The 27,214-nt window shown below is 37.0% G+C and overlaps 1 protein-coding gene across 1 annotated transcript in view; it reads right to left on the bottom strand.

The window, feature by feature from the left end:
* The window catches only part of EYS (eyes shut homolog), a 671,723-nt gene that overhangs the window by 203,063 nt on the left and 441,446 nt on the right, over positions 1–27,214 (bottom strand). The window contains exons 26-27 of the mRNA XM_051778236.1: positions 25,651–25,763; positions 325–554 (exon numbers count right to left, since the gene is read on the bottom strand). Coding sequence (XP_051634196.1) covers positions 325–554; positions 25,651–25,763 — 343 coding nt within the window. The remainder of the gene's footprint in view (positions 1–324; positions 555–25,650; positions 25,764–27,214) is intronic.

A 27,214-nucleotide genomic window follows, 5' to 3' on the forward strand; every position in this document is an offset into this window, starting at 1 on the left:
GGAAATCTTCTTGTTTTTATAAGTTAACTTTCTTCTGTTCCAGAAATACTACATTGAAAAACTTGCATTAAAACTGTACACAACAATTTGCACCAATAATACATTATTTTTTTCCTCAAGTCTGCAACTCTTAGAAGTGTGCCTGACATATCTTACATCGTAAATAAGTACTATTAGAATTACCTCAATGAATCTTCTCCTCAGTTACCAACAGTTACCAGGATGAAAAGCAGAGCAACCTGATTATCATTACCCTTTTCCACCTCCAAAGAAGCATACAACTTGCATTTCACAACTAATTGAGAAAAAATTAATCACAAGTACCTTTTTCACAAAATCGACCAGTGAAGTGTAGTGGGCAGTCACACCGAAACGAGGTGGCCCCAGTAGGCAGAGAGAGAGGATGACAAGTCCCTCCATTATGGCACAGTCCTTCCTGGCATACAGATGGCAATTCAGAGGAAATCGGAGAGGGCACAACAGGTTCAGGCAACTGAGGCACATCAGAAGAAACCACAGGGGATGCTGTTGAGAGTTGTGTGGGCACAGGAATTCTGAAAGGAGAGACAATGTATCAAAACAAAGCAAATCATGAGATCTAATTTTGCTACTACACTTAAGCTATAACTAATAACTCTACTGGGTTTTTTTTAGAAATTCAGACTACAGTCAAGAAAATGTGAGTACATGAGGAACTCCCAAATTAAGTCCCCATCCTGAAATCTAGCAAAGCCACAGTGAAGGTATTTTTTCCTTTGAGGGAGTAAGAAATAACCTCCATGCATATGGCACTGCTTGTACATGCTCTTATAATTCATTTTTGGTGGATATCAACAATGGATTGATAAATAAATACAGCCTTCACCTGTTTTTCAACTCTGCTTATTACTGCTTTTTGTCTCTTCCAGAGAATCAAACTTGTGACTCACTAGAACCAAACAAATGTAAGGCTACCAATTTACCAAACAGAACAACTTATTGTGCATCACACAAATTACTATGATGAGGGCAAAGCAAAAGTAATCAAAAGTAGCAAGAAGATTCATGACTACTTAGTAAGGGTTTTGAGTTTAGAAACTATTCTCACTGCATTTTATGTAAGAGATAGCTGTTCTTCTTTGATTTTCTGAAGTTCAAGAGGTTCATATTTTTTTCCAGAAAGCAACTTCTAATTCCGAATTCTAATTTGGCAACAGTAATCTAGTAAAATATCTTACTATTTATATCTCCTTCATAACTTAAAACTGGGTTAATATTTCTCTTATGTCTCAATACTCTGCCAAAAAAACTTTTTTACATGATCAGAGGGCTGGAGCATCTCTCCTGTGAAGACAGGTTGAGAGAGTTAGGGTTGTTCAGTCTGGAGAAGAGAAGGCTCTGGTGTCCCTGCCCATGGCAGTAGGGTTGGAACTAGATAATCTTTAAGATCCCTTCCAAACCAAACCTATGATTCTATAAAAGGGAGATAAGGTTGAACTGGAATGTCACTAACATTTTGGGCAAAACAGAGCACGGAAATTAAGTGCCTAATACGATGGTTTATAGGCACCACAGCTGGTGAAAGACAGGACTTTTGGCAATGTGTTAAACATCAGCAGTCAAATTCTTACATATTTTGGTGAAAATGGTGTCATAAATCTACTTTACAAAAATAAAAATTAAAAAATCAATCATATACTGTTCCCTGCTGTGCCCTACTCTTTCTGCTTTTCACCTGCTCTTGTATCTGCTAAAAATTCTGCTTCACCATATTTTTGAGTTTGTAGTATGTCTTAAAAAGAAGCATTTGAAAGTGATGAGGTACCAATAGAATGCAACTGCAGAAGTAAGGTGGATGGGGACACAGCAGTGTGATGGGACATCTTCAATGGGACATTGTATTCACCACATCAGGCATCTGTCTTATTAAGTGTAGCTTCCAACTTTTTTACATACTTCATTTATTCATGACAACATGAAAACCAGTTTTAATAATTTACTCTTTTGGAAGCCATATTTTAGAAAGTACTAACAAATTTAATGAGATTCTGAAAAAAAAACCAAACACCCACCATAACATATCCTAGGTAAGTATGTTTTCTCTGTCACTATTAAAAACTCACTTCTCTGATTTTTCAATACAGCAAAAAAGCATATGTGCCAAGACGCAAGTAGGAAGGAAAAGAAGCTAGGCAGAGGAATGAGAGAAATAATTCAGGGCAAAGTAAATATCTAAGGAGACCTAGAGAAAGGCACAGTAACTGAAAAAGGAGTGGATGTTGGGAAACAGTGAAAGGGACACAGGGCTTATTAGTGGTATTTGGGGTTGATTTTTTTGTTACTCCTGAAAAAAAAATCAACAAAAACTACATGAAAGTTGGGGAATAAACAGGGTATAAACTAAGCTTTCACTACTAGCTATCAGAGAGACCATTTTTTTGACAGATAATCCTATGCATGACCAATGCAAAATTTACTCCTCTGAACCTGGTCACATCTGCTGTCAGGACTAAATGCTGAACAAGAGGTAGAGCTCTCTGACTGGCAGGTCATGCATTCTTGTGTCCACTGGAAGCACTGATTTCCAGCTGTGGAAGTTTCACATCCCCTTTCTGATGGGAAACTACTGTTTTTCTCTAAAGTAGAATCACAGCAGTGTGCTTTAAATGAAATTTTATGAGGGCAAGTAATACAGCCTTGCTTCATTTTTTGGTTCATATCCTAATCCACAGAAAAGAAAGAAAGGAAAGCTCCTTGGTAGGCTGATTTCTCCCTGGTTCATTTGTTAATTTTTCACAGGATGTCAGCCTTTGCAGTGCTGTTCTGGATGTTTTGCTTCTAGATGGTGCCTGACTGTGTTCGTGCCAGCACTGCTTCCAGGCACCCTGCAGCTTGCTGCCTTACCACAAAAGCGAGACGAGTTTGCTGGGGCTGGTTAGTGGGGCAAACATCTGCAGCTGCGCTCGCAAGCCATTCAAGCTGCTGCTGTGAATAAGCAATGACCTCAGCTCAATGAATTTTAACTAAAACATTATTTGAATAAAGAGCTGGGAAGTGTTTAAAGTAAAATAGCAATTGAGGTGTTAAAAGTTTTGACAAAGTGTAACAAAAATATATCAAGTAAAACTTGATTCGCTGTTACTACACAACAAGGCACAATTTTATGATTGTGTTGTTTTTTTTCTTTTCAATTTCCTAGCCTGTCACTGCCTCTCAGGTCAATAATGCACACAAATATATTCTAACTTGCTCCAAGCAACAACACATTGTTTTTAATGTTAAAATGAACTCAAAAAGTTCAGTTTTAAAGATCTGCAAGCTTGTGTTTCATAGCTAAGTGCATGTAAGCTTGAAATGCTTGTCTAAACATAGACCTTAGTGCAATTTGAAGTCTTGTTTATTTTATATTATATTGTTTGATGCTCAAGGAGATGTATGATGAACTGAATGGCAGGAATCATCATTTAGAGATGACGCTCTGTGTTGTTAAACCTAAAGCACACATACCCAAACCAACTGTGCTTCTCTCTGCCCTACACTGTCATCTATTCAATAACAGCCTGAAACTATTAATGTGTGGAGTTAGAGGCACTGCAGCTTAAAAAGTTAACAAACCATCTTGGATGCCCCAGCTGTGCACTGGCCTGGCAGTAAGGGACTCAGCCTTGATGAGGACTCAGCTGGGTGTTGCTGGTTTAACCCCTGCAGTGGCACCAGTCACCAGGGCCAAGCAGCTGTTCAGCCTGAAGAAGGGAAGGCTCTAGGGAATCTTGTCAATTTGTATAAATACTTGAGTGGGGAGGTAAGTGGAAAAGATGGAGCCAGACTCTTCTTGCTGGTGGCCAGTGAAAGGACGTGCAGCAATGAGGACGTGGCAACAGACACAAACAAAAATGCAAGAAATTCCACCTAAACAGAAGAAAATAGTTTTTTTCCCCCCAGAGGGACCTATTTGTATAATGGACTTCAAACTGAGACCTGCAAAGAGAGAAGACTTGTCCCCCAAGTAATTCATTATCAGGCTGATGGCAGCTGTGTCTACAGAAGCACTCTGACATTTCCCAGGAAGCAGGCTGCTGAGACATGCAATGGCACGGGAGTCCCAATGATATGATAACATCTCCACTGCCTATATATTCTGGTACTTACGCACTTAACATTTCATTGCTGGAGTAATGGATTTAGCCTTATCTGATATGAGTGCAATAAGGAAGTTTGTATTTTTAGCTTGTCAATAAAGTAGTTGGTGCTGGAAATCAACTGCTTTTATTTGCAGTTTTCTTCGGTGGAAAAGTGTGCATATGCCATTTTTCTTAGGTTGTGACAGAATATTATTTTAAGCAAATGTTTTAGAATTTGGAGCCTAAGGAAAGATTTTTCAAAAGCATTAGAATGAGTGGCAGAATATAATTTCAAACCTTATGAATCTGAAAACAACTGCACTTCATGGAAATGTTGGTTTAAACAGGAATAAAAACGTAGTACCTTGCACGTAATTTGGCAAGAATAAATAAAACCTTTTACAGGCTGTTTATTTCACTGTTCACAAACATGTCAAGTAGAGTACTTTAAATAGCATCTCACTGATTTCAATGAATCCACAGAGCAGTATATCTGTGCATTTATCCTCCTGGAGAAACCATTTACATCATTTGACATGGTAACTGTGAAAACAATTTAAGAGATTACCAGATATGGATTATTCATATTCAGCAGTTTATATGTGAATCTGATTTCCTCACTAGTCACAGTTTTTGTTTGATTTGGAAGAATCAGGGGTCTGTTTTCCTAATAGAGATGATATATGCTCAGGAATACCTCTTAAAAAAATTTAACTCTCAATGTATGTTCCAGACTGTGAGTCCATCTTCTCCCTCCTACTAGACACAACATTTGGTAGCAGAACTCAGTGATACTGTAGTTGCAGCTTTTCATTTAAAAATTCATGATTGGTATAGCATTATCATTTGCAACTGCTTTTGCACACACAGTATCTCATTTAATGGTGCAAACTCTTAGCAGTGCAAAAAATATGTGGGATCTACAATGCAGCTGTGGATGTGAGAATGCAATTAACAGATATAATGAAGTTTATGAAATCTCTGTTTACAAATACAAAGAAAAAATTATAAATTCCCAGATGTATAGCAGTGGGGAGAAATGTCAGTTATGGAAAGACAGGTGAAAGGGGAAAGATGAAAAGGAAATACTTGTAGTAAGAGACATATTTTTGTTCTGTTTGCTTTAAAGTACACAGATTCCACAAACTTTGCAATGGATAAATAAATTAATATGACACGGAATTTGCAGCAACAATAATTTATATTGAAAGTTTAATAGCAAAAACCTTTCTAAACAAGACAATAAAGTGAATGTTCCTTAGACAAAATATCCTTAGTCCCTAAGTTTAGGACATGACTAACAACAGTTTTGCTAAAACTGAACAACTGAATTTCTGTAACAAATTCCATCATCTTTTTACTTGGCTTGCTTGGAGAAATAAGTAAACATTGATTGAGTCTTTCAGTTCTTCACACTGATCTTTACTTAGGCATGGTTTTGCCGTTTCATAGCCTTTCCCATCCTCCTTTTTAAGTCCACCTTGACCTTCTGTCATCCAAATATTAAACTCAAAAAAAACCCCAACAGTTAAACTACTGAACACTGAATGGACTAATGTGCAAATCTTACAATTTTTGAAATTTAAACAAATCTCAAATCTGTCTGAATTTCAGTTTTCTCTTTTACATTTAGTCAATAATCACAGTTAGAAAATCTCTTCCCGGTTTCATCTTAGCTGCTGTTTAGAAAAAGAGCACTTGAAAGGCCTGAGTACTGCATCTTTTTGTTGATTTATGCAACTACTTTTGTTTCTTGAAACTAGTGGTTTTGAAAGGGAAAAATACTTTCATTCCCTCCTTGAAGATTCTTTCAGCAGATGAAAAATGGACTTTTTATTTAATTTTTTTTTCTACATGACACTATACCTGTCATTGGGACTCCTTGTTGAACTTCATATGGTTGGTGATTGCCCACTGCTCTAATTTGTTGATGTCTCTCTGCAGGGCCTCCCTGCCTTCGAGGGGGTCAACATCTCCTCCCAGTTTGGTGTCATCTACAAACTTACTTAGTATCCCTTCCAGTCCTGTGTCTAAACCATTTATCAAGATGTTGAAGAGCACAGGGCCTAAGATGGAGCCTTGAGGAACCCCAGTAGTGACAGGTCACAAGTCTGATGTTACCCCATTCACATTTACCTTCTGTGCTCTACCCGTGGACCAATTGCTCACCCACCACATGAGGTGTTTATCCAACTGTGTGCTGTCTGCTTTGTCTGGAAGGATTCTGTGAGAGACAGCATGGAGAGCTTTACGGAAATCCAAGAAGATTGCATCAGCTGGCTTCCCTGGATCAGCTAGGTGGGTTACCTTGTCATCAAAGAAAATCAGGTTTGATAAGCAGGACTTTCCTCTCATGAAGCCATGCTGGCTGTGACCAATGACTGAGTTGTCTTTCAGATGTTTCTCAATACTTCCCAGAATAATCTTCTCCATAACTTTACCAGGCACTGAAGTGAGACTACCAGGCCTATAGTTTCTGGGGTCCTCCTTCTTGCCCTTCTTGAAAATCAGGACAATGTTCTCCAGCTTCCAGTCAGCTGGGACCTCTCTGAATTCCCGAGATGACTCAAAAATCATCAAGAGGTTTTATGATGACATCAGCCAGCTCTTTGAGGATTCTTGGATGAATCCCATCAGGTCCCATAGAAGATTTTTAGGGATCCAACTGGAGCAGCAAATACTGCACAAAGTCAGGATTGACTGGGACTTGATCATTCTCCCAGTCATGGTCCTCCAGCTCAGGGCACTGAGACCCCCTTGGTCCATCATCTCTGTTGAAGACAGAGGCAAAGAATGTGTTAAACACCTCTGCCTTGTCTCTGTCGCTTTTTGTGAGGTGACCATCCTCATCCTGTATCGGGCCAATGATATTTCTATAGTGTCTTTTGCCATTAATATATTTGAAGAAACTCTTTTTATTGTCCCCCACATTTCTGGCAACTCCAGCTGAGCTTTGTCCACATGAATTTTCTCCCTAGAGTGGCAAGCAGCATCTCTGAATTCCTGCTGTCAGTAGAGATTTTAAAGTCAATCACTCTGTGGTCTCTGTGGTTAAGAGGACCACCAATCTCCACTTATGCAACTATGGGTCTGTGTTTTGTATTTGTACTGAAAACAGTGTTGGTAATATAGAGATGTTTTAGTTATTGCTGTGCAGTGCTTGCTCAGCGTCAAGGCCTTTTCTGCTCCTCGCTCCACCCCACCAGTGAGGAGGCTGGGGTTGCACAAGGAGTTGGGAGGGGGCATAGCTTGATCTCAACTAACCAAAGGGACACCCCACACTATATGGCATCATACTCAGCATATAATGCTGGGGGAAGAAGAAGGTAGAGGGGACATTTAGAGTGATGGCATTTGTCTTCTCAAGTCACCATTGCACGTGCTGGAGCCCTGCTTTTCTGGAGATGGCTAAACACCCTCCTGCCCATGGGAAGTGGTGAATGAATTCCTTGGTTTGTTTTGCTTGTGTGTGGGGCTTTATCTTTATCTATTAAACTGTCTTTATCTCCATCCACAATTTTTCTCACTTATACCCTTCTCATTCTCTCCCCCATTCCACAAGGAGGACTGAGCAAGCAGCTGAATGGGGGTTAGTTGCTGGCTGCGGTTAAACCATGACATTTTCTAAATATTAATGAAGATTGACGGATAGAAAGTTTATTGCTATTCAAAGACTGTGCTACTGGAGAGAAATGGGAATATCATAAGGCATTCTGTATCTATAGAAATTACCATAAAAGCTGTCCTGCAAGCAGGGTGAGACAGTTATGTAGAAATTATTAGTGCAGAAAGAGTTAAAAATGCAGAGTACTGTTATGTATCATCTAGTCTTTCTCCCAGACTTAATTTCTAATTATATCTTAATGCTGGAGAATGGTTGGCATGCATAAACACAAGCATCATTTATTCATCAGTAATTTGGCATTTAATTAAAATATTACTTCATTCTCATTGAGAGTATAAGAAAGAACATTGTAAATATGACAGGTCAAAAATCTCTATGATAATTAACTTATAGAATAAAAAATGCACTACTGAAAACATCCTAAATAGAATTTCACAAGGTAAAAAATAAGGAACTAAAATAATAGACCTCATGTAAATTTTTTTTAGGAGGAAAAAATTATTTTATAGTCAATAAAGTGTGTGACACTGATGAGAGAGTAAGCAACAAACCCATAGTCAGGGTTTTACTTAAGAACAGAGGAAATCAGAGCTTTTACCCTACTTGTTTATCTCATGCACTCCCACATGTCCTCACTCCACCCATGCCCTATTATGTTCCTTAGGTCTCTATTTTCCTTCCTAGCAGGGAGATTGCTGCTGATTGGGAAGCTTGAGTGGAAAGTCATGTTGATTCACATTGAGCTGCTGTTTGTAGGAATTGGTCTTGACTGTTGCCAGCCACTATCCCTGTGCATCTCCTGGTATTCATCTCCACGCACCTCTCTCTTATTACCAGTACCTTCCCCACTTCTAGGATATTTCTTCCAACCAGGATGTTTACCTCCTTCTTTCTCAGCCCCCTTCTTTTGTCCAAGACCATATCTTCTTTTCAGGAACTCTTATTTTTCAGCACTCACTTTTCTCTCCAGAACACCCAGCACCCATTTTCCCCAATGAAAGTAGAATCATGGAATCATAGTCACAGAATAATTATTGTTGGAAAAGACCTCCAAGATCACTGACTCCAACTTTTAACTGAATACCACCATGTCAACTGAACAATAGCACTAAGTGCCACATCCAGTTGTTTCTCAAACACTTCCAGAGATGGTGACTTCCCCTTTCTTGGGTAGCCCATTCCACCACTTAACCACCCTTTCAGTGAAGAAATTTTTCCTTATGTCCAACCAGAACCTCCCCAGACAAAGCCTGAGGCCATTTCGTCTTGTCCTGTGGCTAGTTCCCTGGGAGAAGAGGCCAACTGCCAGCTAGCTACAACCTCCTTTCAGATAATTGTAGACAGTGAAAAGGTTCCTCTTCAGCTTCCTTTTTTCCAGACTAAACAACCCCAGCTCCCTCATCTGCTCCTCATATGATGTACTCTCCAGACCCTTTACCAGCTCTGTTGCCCTTCTCTGGACTTGCTGTAGCACCTCAATGTCTTTCTTGCAGTGCGGGGCCCAGAACTGGACACTGGTGACAAGTACAGAGGGATAATCCCTTCCCTGGTCTTGCTGGCCACAGTTTCTGATACAGGTGAGGATTCCATTGGCCTTCTTGGCCACCTAGACACAATGCTGGCTCATGTTCAGCTGCTGTTGACTAGCACCCCCAGGTCCTTTTCCACTGGTCAGCTTTCCAGCTACTCTTCCCCAGTCCTGTAGCACTGTCTGGGGTTGTTATGACCCAAGTGCACTTGGCCTTATTGAACCTCATGCCCTTGGCCTCAGCCCATTGATCCAGCCTGTCCAGATTCCTCTGCAGAGCCTTCCTAGCCTCCAGCAGATCAACACTCTCACTCAACCTGGTGTCATCTGCAAACTGACTTAGGGTGCACTCAATCCCCTCATCCAGATCATCAAAAAAGATAGTAAACAGGACTGGCCCCAATACTCACTGGGGAACCCAACTAATGACTGGCCACCAACTGGATGTGGCACCATTCACCACCATGCTCTGGGCCCACCCATCCAGCCAGTTTTTAACCCCATGAAGAATGCACCTGTCCAAGCTGTGGGCTGCCATCTTTTCAGGACAATGCCATGGGAGAGAGTATCAAAGGCTTTACTGAACTCCAGGTAGACTACATCCACAACCTTTCCCTCATCTGCTAGGCAGGTCACCTGGTCATGAAAGGAGATCAGGTTGATCAAGCAGGATGTGTCTTTCCTAAACCCTGCTGACTGGGCCTGATCCCCTGGTTGTCCATCTTGCCCCATAAACTTGTGAGTATTTAAGGGCACAACAGGTCACTAATTATTTCCTCCTGAAAATTACATTCTGCTGGATTACTTCCTCTGAATTACATTATATTCTGCTCTCTGTCCCTGTCTGCCAGCTCAGGGGTCCAGTTGCCCTGGAGATTTCTGTTAAAGACTGAGGTGAAGAAGTCATTAAGTCCTTCAGCCTTTTCCTTATTTTTAATGACGATGTTCTACTCTGCATCCAGGAAAGGATGGAGATTTTCCTTGGCCCTCCTTTTGTTTTTAATGCATCTATAAAAACACTTTTTATTATCTTTCACGGCAGTGACCAGATTGAGTTCTAACTGAACTTTTGTCTCTCTAATTTTCTACATGACCTAATCATATCCTTGGACTGTTCTCAGGTTGCCTGCATCTTCTTCCAAAGGTCTTAAATGCTCTTTTTAACCCTGAGGTCATGCAAAAGCACCCTGTTCAACCAGGCAGATCTTCCTTGCCATCTCATCTTTTGGCACATAGGGACAGCCTCCTTTTGTAGCTTTAAGATTCTCCTAAAGTATGTCCAGCCTTCCTGGACAGTCCAGTTATAAGGACTGTTTCCCAAGGAACACTCTGAACCAGTGTCCTGAACAGGCCAAAGTCTGCCCTCTGTAAGTTCAAGGTAGAGGTTTTCTTGACCCCCTTCCTTAATGCGCCAAGAATTGAAAGCTATCATTTCATGGCTACTATGCTGCAGATGGCCTCCAACCACCGATAGTCTCTCTGTGCAGAAACACAGTGAGATCAGCCTCCTAAATGGTGCATTTATCTCATGTCTTTTTATTAACTGGAAGCTTCAGGGTGTGCTACTGTTGTTTGGTCCAGACATTACCAAAATTTACAACCACTCATATTGCAGCTATCAAGTAGGAGTTGAGAATTGCTTGAGAATTAAAAAGTTCAATTTTGGGTATTTGTGTGCGTGCCCTGTTATCTGCTGCATCCTATTGTTTACAATTTAGTAATTTTTTTTCCCTACAGCAATATCATATTTTAAAGTGTCCCAGCGTAAGATGCAATGCTGCTAGGTGAATTTTCCTTCTTGTAATGACTGTAAGGGTACACTAAACAATGTTATGGTATCTTACTAATTGGATTTTCCTAAAGGAAAATTGTTAGATGTTGGAGTAACGAATATTTATCTTTCATGCAATTGGAAAACTATTTGAATTTTGGCCCAAATGTGTTTTTGTAATGAAGACTCTCACTTGAGAGGGAACAAATACTGTAACAATGGCATTGATAGCAGCAACAAGAACCATCAGCAACAAAGTAATTAAGAAATTCAGTACTTATGACCTGATGTGCAATCTCTTTTCAATTCCTAATTCTCCAAGGCATTAAAATGCCCTCCCAGGTAGTCTTTTTCCTCCAAAATATTTGAAGAAATTTTATCTGCAAAAAAGCTCTTGGACAGAATTCACTTTGTCAAACATTATTTGCCAAAGAACTTCAATACCTGCCTGAGAACATCATCTTGGTTTTCCCTGTAGATGTTCTATATGAGGAAAGAGGCATCTCCAGTTCATCCCATTCTAAGAAAAGTAACCACCTTTCTCTGTATACTAGAGATGGAACTGAGTAAAATAACTGTGATGAGCCAGGACAAATTCCTGCTTCTACTCACTACGTTACACTTAAAATTATACATGTTTCGAGTATATAGTGGAAAAACATCCCAAACAATTGTTAGGTATTCAAAACATTTCCTAAAAGCACTTCCTAGGAATCACATACCTCTACAACAAAGAATGGGGAGGTTTTCTCAACCCTTAGTGATTTATTTCTCTGTCAGTGTCCCAGGGAAGCTGAAACCCTTATATCTGACCAGTCTGCCAGTGTCCTGTAAGGGAACCCTGCACTGAGCAGATTCACAGGACTAGAAGGAGACTCAACTGTGCTTTTTGGGGGGGCCAAGACAACAGCATAAGGGAAACCCCTCAGCAGACCTTCCCAACATGTTGTCTGCCATGGGTAACTGCTAGCATCTGTAGAGGACTCACTCTAACAGTTCATGGAATAACACTCTTTATTAATACAAATTGTGGCAGGTTAATAAAGTTCGTGGTTGTCGATGATAGTGCCTGACACAAAAACCTTTAAAGCAATTGAATAATACTACAAAGCAAGTACAAACACAAGCTCTAATACAAACAATCTACTAATATACTACAGAGCAAGCACAAGCTTGCGTTTAGCCTGTGTATATTTCTTACCTAATAGGTGTCCCTATAGTGGGGGCAAAGACAGATTCAGCCTGTCGACTGATCCAAGCAGTTTTGATGGAGTCTTCCTCCACTTTCCACCTATTCTCAACCTACATTTATACTATCTTTTTAGGTTTAGGTGAGCAAAGTCATAAGTACTTAACAGGGTAGTTGTCCTTGGCCTCTATCTCCCTTGACTGACAAGTACTGTAGGGTCTTTGAACAACAGTGTCACCATGTTCCCCTCCCTGCAGGGATGTCTATGGAGGGAGGCTGCACCATCTTCACTCCACTGCTCCACTCCATCCCTTGTAGCAGGCGCTTATCATTGTTTAGGGAACCTTTGTGGGGCATGTCGGCTGCTTTCCATCCAGGGAGCAGCAGCTGCATTTTACCCTGTAATTCTTAGTCTCCTCTAATTTTTAACCCCGTCCATTGTTCCATCTATTGTATCGGTTTGCTTAATAATTTCTATTATAGGACCTAAGATTGATGGTATCTAAGATGCAGAGATTTCCTGATAATAAGACAATTTATGACTCAGCAACAGATGATAGATATGCAATCATGCCTGCATCATGTGTTTTGCATTCAACGTTGTATGGCCATATTCCCAAATTAGAGAACTTGTCTTACTCTCTTCATATCAGAAATTTATTCTGAGGGGAAAAAATTATTTATTGTAAATAAAACTAATCTCACTTGCAACCAGAACTATCTTACCACTTAAGAGTTCTGAATGCTGGTGAATTTATTTCATATACTTTAATTCAGTCAAAAAGATCCTATGTCTTCTGTTTTATGAAATGGATTTTATAATTGGTTAGTGCTGGAAGCCAGTTATTGATGTCACACTTGTGTTTATAGTGCCCAGAAAAGATTTAATTACTTCCTGTAATTTCCATCCAATACTTACTCAATTTTAGAACATCAGTGAACTTTGTTAGACGTTAGTTCTAAGAAATTAATGCATTTAAAATTGACTAATGTCATTTGTCCTCCAGCCTTGATCCTTACAGATGCAAATATTTCATATTACATCTTGATATTTAAATAAGGAAATTTTTTTTGACAGTTAAGATATGCCAAGTCACACTTTTATGTCAAGTAGGATGTTGCATGGGTACTAGTAGTGCAGCACCTTGTCCTATCTACTTCTTAATTTTAGCATGGTAGAGAGAGAGAGCCAGAAAATCTGGCTTCAGAATGCTGGTCTGGAGCACATATATCTCAACAAGTTCATGCACAGCATAGAGATAGTTAGTTTCTTGAAATTTAGTCCATTTATGTTCACGTCCTCTTTTTGGCATGGCTGGTAAATTTAATAGATCATGGTTTTGTGAGCTGAAAACCTTCCTTTTCCCCATACACAGACAAATTACTTTACATTTCTACTATTGCTAACCACTGTTTCATTGAAACTTTGGAGCTCCAAAAGAAATACATAAAGCTATAACTTAGATTGCCTCTAGAAATTTACCAATGACTTTGGAAAGATGTGAGTAGGAAATGAATGAGAGAAAAGAAACCCCAAACTTATTTTTATATTACATGTGTGATTTTGAGTAGATTGTTGAAAATATACATGAGTACCTACTGCAGTTTTGCACAGATGAAACAGTATTTTTGTATACACTGAACATTCTGCACATTACAGAAATTGATCTTCTGAGAGTCAGACTTTCTTTCGTTTTGTAACTATTTGTTTTAAAGTTTATACTTATATTTTGAATTGCTTGTGTTCTGGTTTCTACTTTTCATATATATACCAGAATTTTTGAAGGAAAAAAAAGATTTTTTATTCTCACAAATATATCAAGATCTGTCTTGAATTTTCTGTTACATTTCTGAAGCATTTTTCTTTACTCAAGAGCTGTGATTTTGCTTTTACAGAAGGAAGGACAAAAAAGGAAAGGATACAAGATGATTTAAAGTTGTTCCTTTTCTGAATAGTTACTTCAAAAAAGATCAATAGCAGGGTTTTTTTCAACTGTTACACTAGTGTTTCAAGGCTGCAGGGGGCAGTGATGCACTGTTTATCTGCAGTACTGCAGAGCAAGAGTCAGACAGGATAAGATTAAACAGTCCTGTAGGTTACAGATTCAGAAAAAAACCCACATAAACTATTTATAATCAATTTAGGTTTTGAGAAATTAGGTAATTGTAAATATTTATATGAATTTTGGACGGAAATTAATGCGTCTTTTACAGGTTAATATATTTGTTTTTCTGCTGTAATCTGTTGTAGGGATAAGACTGTTTTCTTAAGTTTATAACCAAGGTCCTTTGAAGGATGATATATCTTTCTAGTGTTGCATTACTTAATATTACAACCTTAAAAAACAATCTCTATCCTCTGTGGAAAATAAAATTTTGCTTAGCAGCTCCCCAGAGAAGCCCATTTATTCATCGTAGATAATAACTTCCTTATATATTTATCAGTCAATACACATTCTATCCAATTCACAGTCATTTAAGCAAGAATGTATTAAAATAAGAAATAATTATATTTTTAAAAAAATGTTTACATATTATATCAATTTGTTTAATATTTTCTATTATAGGACCTAAGATTGATGGCATCTAAGATGCAGAGATTCCTGATAATAAGACAATTTATGACTCAGCAACAGATGGTAGATATGCAATCATGCCTGCATCATGTGTTTTGCGTTCAGGACTGCTTATTTATTCTTTAATTCCTTTCTACACATAATTACTTTCTTTTTTTAAAATGCATCTACATCACAGTTCCATTTTTTCTGTTCATCTCAAATCTGCATTTACAACTGTACTAAGTTAAAGCTACCTAAAAACCCTTTCTAGAAAGACATGCAGTGTAATTTTAACACAGCAATACATGAAGAAGACACCACTTCAATTGGTAATTTGTACTAATTTTAATCATCGTTATTACTACAGCTTTTTTTGGGGGGTTATTACCAATTTAGACCTTCTGCTTACAGCTTTCAGCCATTGGTTTTACCATACTGGTCTCTGCTGAGCTAAAGAAACCTCCTCTGTTGTGCTTCTTCTCATTAAACACATGTGCTACCTTCGTATACACTATAATCACCTCAGTCATATGTTAGAAAAAAACTAAGACTGAATTACTAAAGTATCTTTCTGCATACCTTTTTTTTTAATTATACCTTTATTCTTTATATTTTTTAGGTACTGCTCCATTGCACACCAATACACAATGAAATACAGTACAACCAATATCACAATCAATAGTGTACACAGAAATGAATTAATCTTCCTTCTTTCTTGTTCAGACACACAGAAATCACATTTATCATTTTGCCCCAGAAACTTACATTGAGTTGCTTTTCTACTTTAGCTAAAAGCAGCTCTTCAGGATATTGCTCTTGCTTTGGAGTTTGGCCAGTAATTTAAAGATGAAGTTTTGTACAAAAATAATTTCAAAAAATTACTAATATCTCCTTTTTTCAGACTTTCCTTTTCTGAAATGTTTGAGCAACTTTAGATGATTTCTATTTTAATTTAAATACCTTTTATTAGGTTGATTGCATATTAATATATCAGATTTGGATTTATAGGCTCACAATATATATAATTGTAAAGAACATTTTTTTATCTTAAAAATGTAAGGTACATCTTAAAAAAACCCCTGTTTTAAAAATGTCAATTCTTGACTAATTTTTAGACCTGAAATGAATAGTTGTTATTAAAAGTGCTCTACCAAAGAGAAGCTCAAATCATCCTTTTAATTATAAAAAATTACAAAATACTTTTCAAAAAGTAGAATATTATTTGTGGTAGCTTTTTTTTCTATAAAATCACAGAAGGTTTTGTGACACTCATTGTTTCATGTTTTAGCTTTGTTAAATGAGATTTTTACAAACCTACAAATACTTTATGAGTCACTCAGTCAGTTCACTGACACAGTGAAGGACATGGGATGGATGCCAGCAGAAAGCTGCTAGGTAGAATAAAACTGAACTTCCAAACTTTTCTCTTGATATTCTGTCTGTTAACAGTTCAAGGCAACTCTGAAGATTCCTTATTACTTCTGTATCAAATTCATATGACAAAAGTATTACATTGATTCAAGCTTCCAGTAGGCAAATTATTCCTTTCAGTATGACTCTCATTCTTACCTATTCTCTCTAATATGCCTCTCCTCACAATACAGTCTAATATAATAATAGGAGCAACTACAGCTCCATTACGAGGCACTTTCTGCACATAACATGAAAGTCATGGAAACCTGTTCCAAAGTTTAATTATTTGTGAGTATATAACAAAATACTTCTTCTCTATTTCTAGATTTCTGTAACTTGGAATGGCAGCAAATGCTAGCGCTAAATCTAAGTGTGACTGTAGTTCAATAAAGAAAGCATGTAAGATAATTTCTTTTACCATTCAATTGGTTTTAGATAATTCCTTCTATGATATACTTGGCTTTTCTGAACCACAGTTCATAATAAATGTAAGACTAGATATATAGGGAAATATTCTCAAAGTATAATTTTGTCAAACCATTCCTGCACCCATCTGCAAGTTTTAGATGGACAGAACAAAACTGAGATAATTTTTCTCTATTCTAAGAAAGTAGAAGAGGGTTTTATTAGTCACATACTTGTCTGATTAGAAGTCTTAGTGATTATTTCAGGAAGTTACTGAACCATACCACTTGATGCCTTGTGTGGCTAAGATAATTTTTGTTAAGAATTAAGGTAAAGTTTGCAAAGAGTATTTCAATGGCTATGACAATGCTGTGAAAAATATACTTAGTGAAGTTTTAAGAACTTTGAAAAATGGCTTTAAATTTAGCTTCTAGTTTGTGAATCTGCTCAAGTTTTACAGGAAAGTTGGTATATTTTCAACCCAATTCATTTTTTTAAATTGTATCAAATAATTTCTATTTTTATGTTGATAATAACACTTTGATTTTAGGAGAACTTGTGCTGAAATCTGAAATGAAAAAGTTACCTTAATTCATGAACAAATGAGTCTCTCATAAATCTTTAAGATGTCTTTTCTTATACTTTTTTATGCTTTTACATTTCAGAAGTTAATCATGTTTAAGAACGGTTCTTGTTCGGATAACTGAATTTCCAGGGAAGTATAAATAGTCAAAGCAACTTGGCAGAAGGTAGTGAACGCTGTTGATAACCTAGAGCAACGCAAATGTTGTGGCAATCTGTAGTGTTCCTGGAACTATGATCTTTGATGTAAAGCAAAAAAGGGATCCTTCTCATTTGCTGGAGCTAAAAATAAACAGCTGAAATCCTACACCTCTTCAACCATCAAATTACCATTTAAGAATGTGCTACAGAAGGATACAGTGACTTTAATCATAGTTTGTGGGGCTTTGAATCTACTACTCAGTGTAAAGAAGGCATAGCAGATAAAGACTCTTGCTGTAACAGAAGCCTTTAACACATATTTCTCCTTCCTAGTTAGAATCAGAGCCATAGAATGACTTGGGCTGAAAAGGATCCTAAAGATCAGCTAGTTCCAACCCTGCCCTACCATTGGCAGGGACACCTTCCACTAGACAGGTTGCTCAGAGCCCCATCCAACCTGGCCTTGAACTCTTCCAGGGATGGGGCATCCACATCTTCTGTGAGTAACATTCTCCAGTGCCATACCACCCTTACAGTAAAGAATTTGTTCCTATTATCTAATCTAAACCTACCCTCCTTCAGTTGAAAACCATTCCCTCTTTTCTTACCACTACATGCCCTCATAAAAAGTCCCTCTCCAGCTTTCTTGTAGGCCCCTTTTAGATACTGGAAGGTCCTATAAGGTCTCCCCAGAACCTTCTTTTCTCCAGACTGAACAGCCCCAACTCTCTCAACCTATCTACACAGGGGAGGTGTTTCCAGTCCAGCGATCAACTTAGTGGCCCTCCTCTGGACTCGGTCCAGTAGGTCCCCGTCTTTCTTGTTTGGGGACCCCAAAGCTGGATGTAATATAGCTGGATGTGAACAAACTCAGCTCTATAATATGTGTTCTGCTCAGTGCAACCCCTTCCAAAGTTTCCCATTCTGTGATTCTGTGATGCCGTGATTCTGTGACGTATGAAGGGATCAGTTTATACGCAATGGTTAAGTATTTGGGGTGAAAGAAGCTTTATGAATTCCATTAGTAAATTTAGTAATCTAGAGTAGGAATCACCAGTAACTGGAGATATTAAATATTATATAAGTGAAAAAAAATAGATCCAAAAGTGTGACAGGAGTGCAAAACAGCATTGCTCCAGCACTGGAACTTTTTCTTTGGCACACAAAGTCAAAACACTATAAAATAATGAAGTACACATGAACAGTAATGGAAAGACAACTTCATAAAAAAAATCTGTTGCTCATATTTACAAAAATATTTCCTTTTTGCACAACTGTGTCAGAGTGTTTTCCAAAAAATTTGACATATTATTTACTTGCAAAAACAAACTGTCTCAGATTTAGGCATTCTATGCATGCATCAACATTTATATTTGCAAATGCCTCTTTGATAAAAATGGAAGGAAAAAATGCATGGTGTCCTTTAAGACCTGTCTTATTAGCTTCCATGCAAGTGCCTGGTAATTCCAGCAGAAATCGTGATCTCATTACTGTTGTTCATTACAGACGTACTAACAGACAGTGACTGCCACCGAATTCTGCTGACAGAATTAGGAAACAATCTTCTGTTGGTATAATGCATATGCCTAAAGTTACAGAAGGATAAGTAAGATAAAGATAAATATTGCCAAATAGGATTACTAATCTAGAAATAGAGAGTCCCAAAGAAGATTAATATTAGTTTTGTGGTATCCTGATGAAAGACAATCTTTTCCAGAAACAAGGAGAGAAATGTAATGTTTACAAACATATATTACCTCACCTGCATATATTTGACACATGGATTTGTCTAATATCCGTCAGAAAAAATTTTCACAGAATACTTCAAAAGATTAAGGTAAAGGGCTTATACAACAATTTACAGTGACTTTGAGGATTTATATCAGTAGGAAAGATTAGATCTATCACTTCTTTCTTTTTTTTTCTTTTTCTTTTTAAACATTGAAGTCTATCACTGACCAGGAATGCCAGAAGAGGAATAAAAGGTAACAGAAAAATAGTCAGAATTCGTGTACAGATAGAGAGCAGAAAGAAAACTGCACAGGACAGCAAAAGGAAAAAGAAAATATTACAAACAAACATTGTAAAAGATGAAGGAAATCAAGAAGAGCAAATCAAGTAAAGAAGACGAAAGCATATAAAAGGAACCCAGGCCCTGGAAGATGAGTAAGAGGCAATTAGAAACACACAGACAAGGTTATCAGCCAGAAAAAGCAATTGATGAGAGAGAAAAAAAAGCAACAAAATAAAGGCACAAAGAAGAACAAATTATTGTTATCACTACTTTAGAATTGCACAGAAATGTTATTAACGTAATATCAAGCACATATGTGGTGAATACAAACGCATGATATTTCTGAAGTTTTATCTTCAGTTCTGTATTTCAGAAACATTTAGTCTAGTGTCCATGTTAACCACAGAAAACTCATAAAACCTATTAAATAAATAAAACCAAGTAGTGTCAGTATTCTTCATTTAATCATTCTTTTCCACAATGGTGAGGAGCACTGTATATTATTTTTTTGTTTTTGTTTTTTTCTGTTTCAGAATTAAACATGTAACTTCAAACTGTTAATGAGAAAATACAAACATACAAATGTTATAAGATGTAAGAATTGAGATGTTGAGATGTAAGAATACGACTTAGAGTCTCACATACAACAGAAGCTCAATGCTTTTTATAGGATCTTGCATTTATTCATAGACTAAGATGTAAGTAGACAGAAGAGCTTAAATTCGAAACTCTGTGATTTCCCTTTTGGTTTTGAGCCAGCTTGTATGTTTGATTGACTTTAAAATTTTCAGCTCAGGTGGATTCATATGAAGAAACTCTTTAAGCCTACCTGAATCTTGTACAGACTCTTAGGATAAACTCTAACAATGCACCAATATAAACTTTCCTTTCTAGGTATGGAATGGTAACTGCAAGACTTTCACAATTGGCTGAAAATTAACTTTCAGTAGATTGAACTTTCCTCTTTATTAAAGTGTGCAGTTCATTCCAAAGACAGAAATCAAACACCTTCAGATGCCTGGTGTCAGGTGCTCTGAGTTGTGATGTTTTATAATATTCTGAAAAACAGGAAGTTCAACAGATGAAAAAATCCTGAGAAATTGCACAGGAGACTGACTTCCTAAATGTGTTGGGATGTGTGTATGTTTGTAAAATATCATAGAAAACTACAGAATGGAAAGGGGAGTACTCACACACAAGGAAGGGGATTTGGAGCTTGTTGGAAAGTGTATAAGTGAGGGGAAAGTGAAACTGAGAGCTTACTGAAAAAATGTAAAACTCTCCAAAATGTATTGCACAGTTCTTGAGAAAATTGCCATATATTAGGAAACTCATCAGTCCTCATGGTGGAATGGAACTTGGGTAATGCACTTTCAAGAGCCTCTTTCCTAAACGCAAATAGCAATCAGTGTCTTTGCTGAAACAAAACTCAGTTTCAGCCTGGAGAACAAATCTTAAGATAAATTAACAGCAAAGTAAAATCTTTAAAAAAAACCAGAAAATCTGTCCAGTTGGCAGTAATGAAGAATTCAGCTTATTAGTTCCTCTCTGAAAGTATAAATCACTCTTATACATTTGCATCCATCAGTAAGACTTCCCTCAGGGAAAGAGAAAGCAGTGTTTATGTTTCCTAGCTGGGAATTGTTTTTTCATTTAAGTGAACAAATCATGGCTTGGATAGGTATAAGTACAGATATATATGCACATGTATATATTTTATATGTGTGTGTGTGTGTGTGTGTGTGTTTGGAACCTTTGAATTTAGTAAATGCAATAACTGTTAGAGTAAGCTCTTACAGCAATATATAGCAGTCATAGCTCCCAGACACTAAAACAGAAGCAAACTGCAGTAAACACCAGCTTTTAATACTGGGACTCAAAGCTTCATTTATATCTGTCATCTGAACTTTATCTGGAAGTGATAGTCATTTATCCTGCAAATCTATTCCAGCACCATTTTCTGAAACACTTCAAGATGCTTTATATTGCATTAACACATCACAAGTATCTCACTTGCTTCAGAAGAAGACAAAAAAAAAGCGATTCCATTTATTAAAAATGTCATCAGAGATCTGTTATTTCCAATTCTTTCTACTACTACTGTTGGTCATGATATAATATCAATTATATATTACCTATATATTCATAACTTTGAGACAGGTATAGTTTAAACAGAATCTTAAAATAAACTTTGACAAGATTTATTTAAGTATGTAGTCTAGGATAATTTTAGAAAACTATATTTTGGAGTCTGACCTTTACTAATTGATACAGTTGCATTACAACCTTTCCTGAAAGCAGAACTTTGTAACTCAGAGTACTTTTATGGCTGCAAATCTTCTCTCAGAGAGTCAAACTTTTAACTCATTCTCCTACCCATACCATTATTCTGCTCTTTCCTGCTTCACCTTGGTTACATCCTATGGCAGGAAGCTCTGATGAGCATTGCTCAGTGCAGTAAATCACTTCTACCTGTTCTCTCTCCTTGTGGTATCATGTATTATAGCATATGGGTGAGCTCCAGGCTTAAACAGTGATGCATGTGAATAGCAGAAGGATCTGGGCCATGACCTTAACAGATTAGCTGAGTTGAAGGCTCATGTCTGAAACCTCAGTGCTTCTGAGCATGCGCAGAAATCTTGCATTTTTCCGAATGACAAAGACATTGTAAGTTGTTGGTCTTTAATCTCTTCCAATTGCCTAATGCTGCCTGTATCAATTATCTTCCTGAATTCCAAGTAGAATTTAGCACCTGTTTCCAAAATGACATAAAATATAATTTCCATGTTACCCCCATCTCCAATTTAGTTCTACCAAGTTAAAATAATTCTCCCTTCTTTGTAGCATATGATATTTGCATTACAAAATAGAATTCTAAAGGAACAAATAGCATTCTTGCCCTAATATATTTAGGGCATTTTAGACACTAGACAGCTAGATATGTATGACAGTGAAATTAATGTTATGATGTAATTTTTTACGTTTCTTAATTCTGAACATTTTTTAAACTGGAATGTAAATCTCTGAGATAAGCAACATAAAGTATGTAATATCCTATGAAAGGTAGTGACCTATCCTGAAGTAGTGATATCAATAGTTTTGGAAAGGTTAATGAACCGTTTCTAAAATATATTTTTGAAAGTTCTCTATATTCATTGCATATATTAGATCATGCTTTGGTATTTTAAAATTCAAGTACATCCATTAAAAAAAATAAATCACAGAACACATTTGAGTAAATTTCAAACCTATTAAAAAATCATAAGTTTAACATTTACTCACAAACCTTTTCATTTTAAGAAGTGTCAGCATGTCCACAATAATAACCCCTGCTGCTGGGGCACCCAGAAGGGCAAAAGCCAGCAGGGTAAATCAGTGCCACTACAGAATGGCTAAGTACACAAAAACAGGGGAATTCAAAAAGATTAGAAGTCTACAAACAGGTGATGATAAGCAGAAGGTCAATTAAAGAAAAACTACCACAGCAAGAACAGAAATAATTAGTGCCACTACCTGGCAATATACAGGCATGTTCTTGCAGGAAGAAATTGGTTTGCTTTGTCTGCCACACTGTAGAGTTCTCTGCTGCTATCAGGTAGCTCCAACTGTAGCAATGTTGCATCTACAGAACATGATTTCTGCAAATACAATAGGCTTTCCAGTATTCACTAGCTATTTGTATTGGTGTTATTTAAGCAACTTTCTTCAACCACTTTCTCCTTCTTTCTCAGAATAAATCTATCTTCCCCAGAAGCCTGTCTTGGGAAAAGAGAACAACAGCTGAGCTTCCTAGGTGCTTTCTGGGAAGGAGTCTTTATATGTAAGGACTGATGATGTCGGGATGAATGTGGGTTATACCTAAAGTGAAAAGCAAAGAATGATGTTAGCTGCCATGTGTGAACAGATATGGAACAGGTTCCCCAGGAAAGTGGTCACAGCACCAAGCCTGACACAGTTCAAGAAGCATTTGAATGATACTCTCAGGCACATGGCATGACTCTTGGGGATGGTCCTGTGCAGGGCAGGAATTGGACTCGATGGTCCTTGTGGGTCCCTTCCAACTCAGCATATTCTGTGATTCTGTGAAATTCATGTGTCACAGGGCAGGAATGAGTAAGGAGAATGCTTGCCAGGCTTCTCCACAATCCACTCCCATGCACTTCCCTTCCCACCAAGGGAAATTCAGACTAATTTCAATTTTCTGTTAAAATTACTCTGAATTTCAACAAACTAATTCCAACAATTTCAACTGTTGAAATTTAGCTTTTCAGAGAGGAATAACTCTGGTTTGGACCAGGATGGTGCCAGGTCTCTGTGGACTGCATGGGGCTGGACACTGTCAGATTCATCTGCAGCATTCTGAGGAAACCAGGAGGTAAAAGAAACATGTTGCTTAACATAGAGGATTGAGATGAGCCAGTATCCTTCCAGTATCCTTTTATATACAAGACTATTTCCACAGTTCTTCTATACAAATTATTGTGCCATTTTACTCACCTAATCAGTAAGATAAACATAGTATTTGCAAGAAACAGTCCCAGACTGTAGTCAGTAAGTTCTGATTCAAATATAGTGATCTTTAATGTCTATATTATACCACATAAGCCATATTTATATTCTAATTGACTATGAAGGGAAGTACCAGATTCAATACAAAATGCAATAAATCTTGTAATATAATTCTATAGATTATAACAGATAATATAGCATGCTATTAAACAAATTTAAAAAGGAACAAAGTCAATTTTCTTACAAGTTTTCTTTTTCCCGCCTATATCCCTCTCTCTGCTATATACACAGACTGGACAAAGCAGGTCTCATAAGTCCTTGTTTCTTGAAGGATATTGGTTCTTAAAGGAATAGTTATATAAACTATTCAATAGAAAAAACTGTAAAAAAAGAATAGTGTCGTAAAACCCAAAGATGTAGACAGCCAGCTCAGAGAAAGTATTATGGAGAACGAAAGAAAGTAAAAAGATGGTAACAGTCCTGATTTTAAAGTTATCCCTCTTTTATCTAGTAGTTTAAAAAACAGAGCTACATCTTGCATAGGATTTGTGATATCAAAGTTCTACTGCATATGCAAAATGGAGAACAATTTCCTAACTACTAATTTGAGGTGACAACTGAGATGGTTTATGACTTTTTCCCCATTATTATTATATTTCTAATACATAGATAGCCCTTGAAGTCAAGATTTTTGTCCACCTAAGTTAATACCTGAATTAAAGATATGAAGTTGCTTCCTCACTTGCTTTCTACCTTCTGAATTTTTAGTTCTGCACAGAGGCATAGTTTCACAGACAAGAATATGTGCCCTCATTTTGAAGGAGACCATAGTTCTGACTAGGAAAAAATGTGCAGAAAGACAAGAGTGGAGCCATCACTTCTTTCTTAGGCAGGGTTCTCCATTTTTTGCACGATTCTCTATTTTGTGCAGGATCTAGACCCACAACCATTTGTTAAATGCACTTAGAGAGCATATTCCAAATAAAATGGAACTTAAAGGGTGCAGAGTTCAGGTCTCACGAGTCCTTAATTAATGATCTAGCCAGGTGCCACTAGCTTTCTAAGATGTTGTTTAAACAAGCTCATGAACATTAATAAAAAAAATTTGTAAATTTTAGGAAAAAAAACCACAAGTAAAAAGGCTTATATAATGTTCTCTAGGGTGATATTCTATTCTGAAAGGCCTAATTACCTACAAATGCAATTCACCTCTGTTTTATTTTGCTTTCCACTTTTCCATGTTCAAATCTATTATATTCCAGAACAGAATCATAATGTACCCCATTACCCCTGTGTAGCCTTTTATTTAAATCAATGCATAACCAGTAGTGATGTGAATATGTAAAAATGAAATCAACTGGGGATTTTAAACTTATTCAAAAACAATGCTTTCTAGCATTGTTCACAGTCTCTTGTATAGTAACTGTAGCAGGTCATCCAAATTTGTTACAAGATTAATAGAAATCCTGAAATCATAAGTAAAACACAGCCAGCACATCACCCTGCTCTCTGTTCCTATATTTTTTTGCAGATTATCTTTCTTACTACACTATGTTTCAGCATTCAGTGGGTGACAACTCGCTCTAAATGTGCTGTCAAGCTTAATTGAACTACTCTGCAAAAAAAGCATCTTCCATAAAGAAAATGCTTCAAAAGCATAAAAGAAAGCACAATATCGCCTCTCTAGGGTTTTTTCTATCTTTTTCTCTGTAACTATTGTTGTAATTATCTAAAATGGTCACCCTGTGTAAGGAAGAAAGAAAAATCAGCACAAACAGTTTCTTTCAATTTGAAAAGGCATAGAGGGCAGTTTACCTGCAATCGTCAAGATTATTTCTTTCCACAGCATCAGAGAATCTGAAAGGTCCCACATTATTGATTTCTATAACTTGTATACAGCCAGTGAAATTGTAGACAGGTCCGGAAATCTACAAAGGAAAAAATTCACACAGTTCTTTTACTTGTTACCATTGTGATCCATTTTAAAAATAAATAAGTTTCTACAGAAAGACTTGTAGCATAATTTCATCTACTCCTGAAAAAAATCTGATCCTCATTTTTTCTATAAAGAAATTCTAAAAAAAAAAAAATTTAAATGTGAAAAGATATCACAGCAAGATAAGCAGTACTGACTTAAAGATAAACCTAATGAACAAACTTAAAAAGAGAGTTTTGGACACATAGACAGCACAACAGGTATGGTGAAACACCAGCAGAAAGTGGGTTTCTCTAACTTTAATCAGATATTTTTTATGGAGGAACACAGGTCACGGGGAATGGTAAACAGGGAAGCTTTGAAAATCTACTTGTAAGTTTACTACTTCTCTGCTCAGAAGATATCTAGTGCTATTAATCATGTTTCAAAGATGCCTAAGGACCTACTAAAAATGGGAATCACTTTAGGGGTACTGAAAATACACAGAACAGTAAATTGTTACACACTGCCAAGGACCCATTTCTAACACTGAAGTCAGGTTTAGATATTTGCAGAAAGAAAAAGATAAAGATCTTGAGGAACAATTTGCTAAAAGCATAATGGCAGGCATCAAATGCTTTTTAAAACCCAACAGGAGCAGTAAGCCTGCCAGAAAGGCTTTAGGGCTAACAGACCATCTAAGTATAAAGGGAATGTTCAAAGGGACATGGCTCTAGCAGGAAATGTAAATGAACTCACCAAATCAAAATTTAATGTAGAGTAGCTCTGGGAAGTTCCCATGGCAGAACCCCTTTTTAGTACGGGTTCATCAGAAATCTATCTCAAATTGAATTATTCCTGGAAAGTATTTTTAAAGAAAACTAAAAAGTTAACAGTAGCAAACAGTATTTGCCTGGGATTCCTATGGGAAATTACTGTGGTCATCACTTAAAATGGCATCCAAACCATGGGAATGGTAGATGTGGATTTTTTTTAGAGTTTTTTGCTTTAATTATTTATGAAAATGGGGGTAAGACCACGACGTGCAAGGGCACACCTCAAACTACATATCAGTAAGTCCCAATCACATTCAAAAGAAACCATTAAGAAATTAAGAATTACACTGAAGAACAGAATCAACAGATATATAAATGAACATAACGTATGGGGGAATAGTTGAGAAGGTTTCTGAAAAGGGAAATTGTAACTCACGGGAGGAACACTGAATATGTGAAAAAGGATGTCTTGGTACATGGTTTTTGATTTTCAAAGGATTTTACCAAGCTTCTATGCTAAAAGACTCTAAAGTAACTCAGTCACCCTGGGATAACAAGGAAGCCCTTCAATAAATTAAGAGAATGGTTAAAACAGAAGAAGAAAAATTGTGAATAAATGGTGAGCTCAGTATGGAGAACCCTTAGAAATTCTCTCTACAAATCTCTAATAGCATCTATTCTCCTCGGT

The sequence above is a fragment of the Manacus candei genome, unplaced genomic scaffold, assembly GCF_025592945.1.
Source record: "Manacus candei isolate 608988 ecotype Guabito, Panama unplaced genomic scaffold, ASM2559294v1 h1tg000011l, whole genome shotgun sequence".
Classification (NCBI taxonomy): Eukaryota; Metazoa; Chordata; class Aves; order Passeriformes; family Pipridae; genus Manacus; species Manacus candei.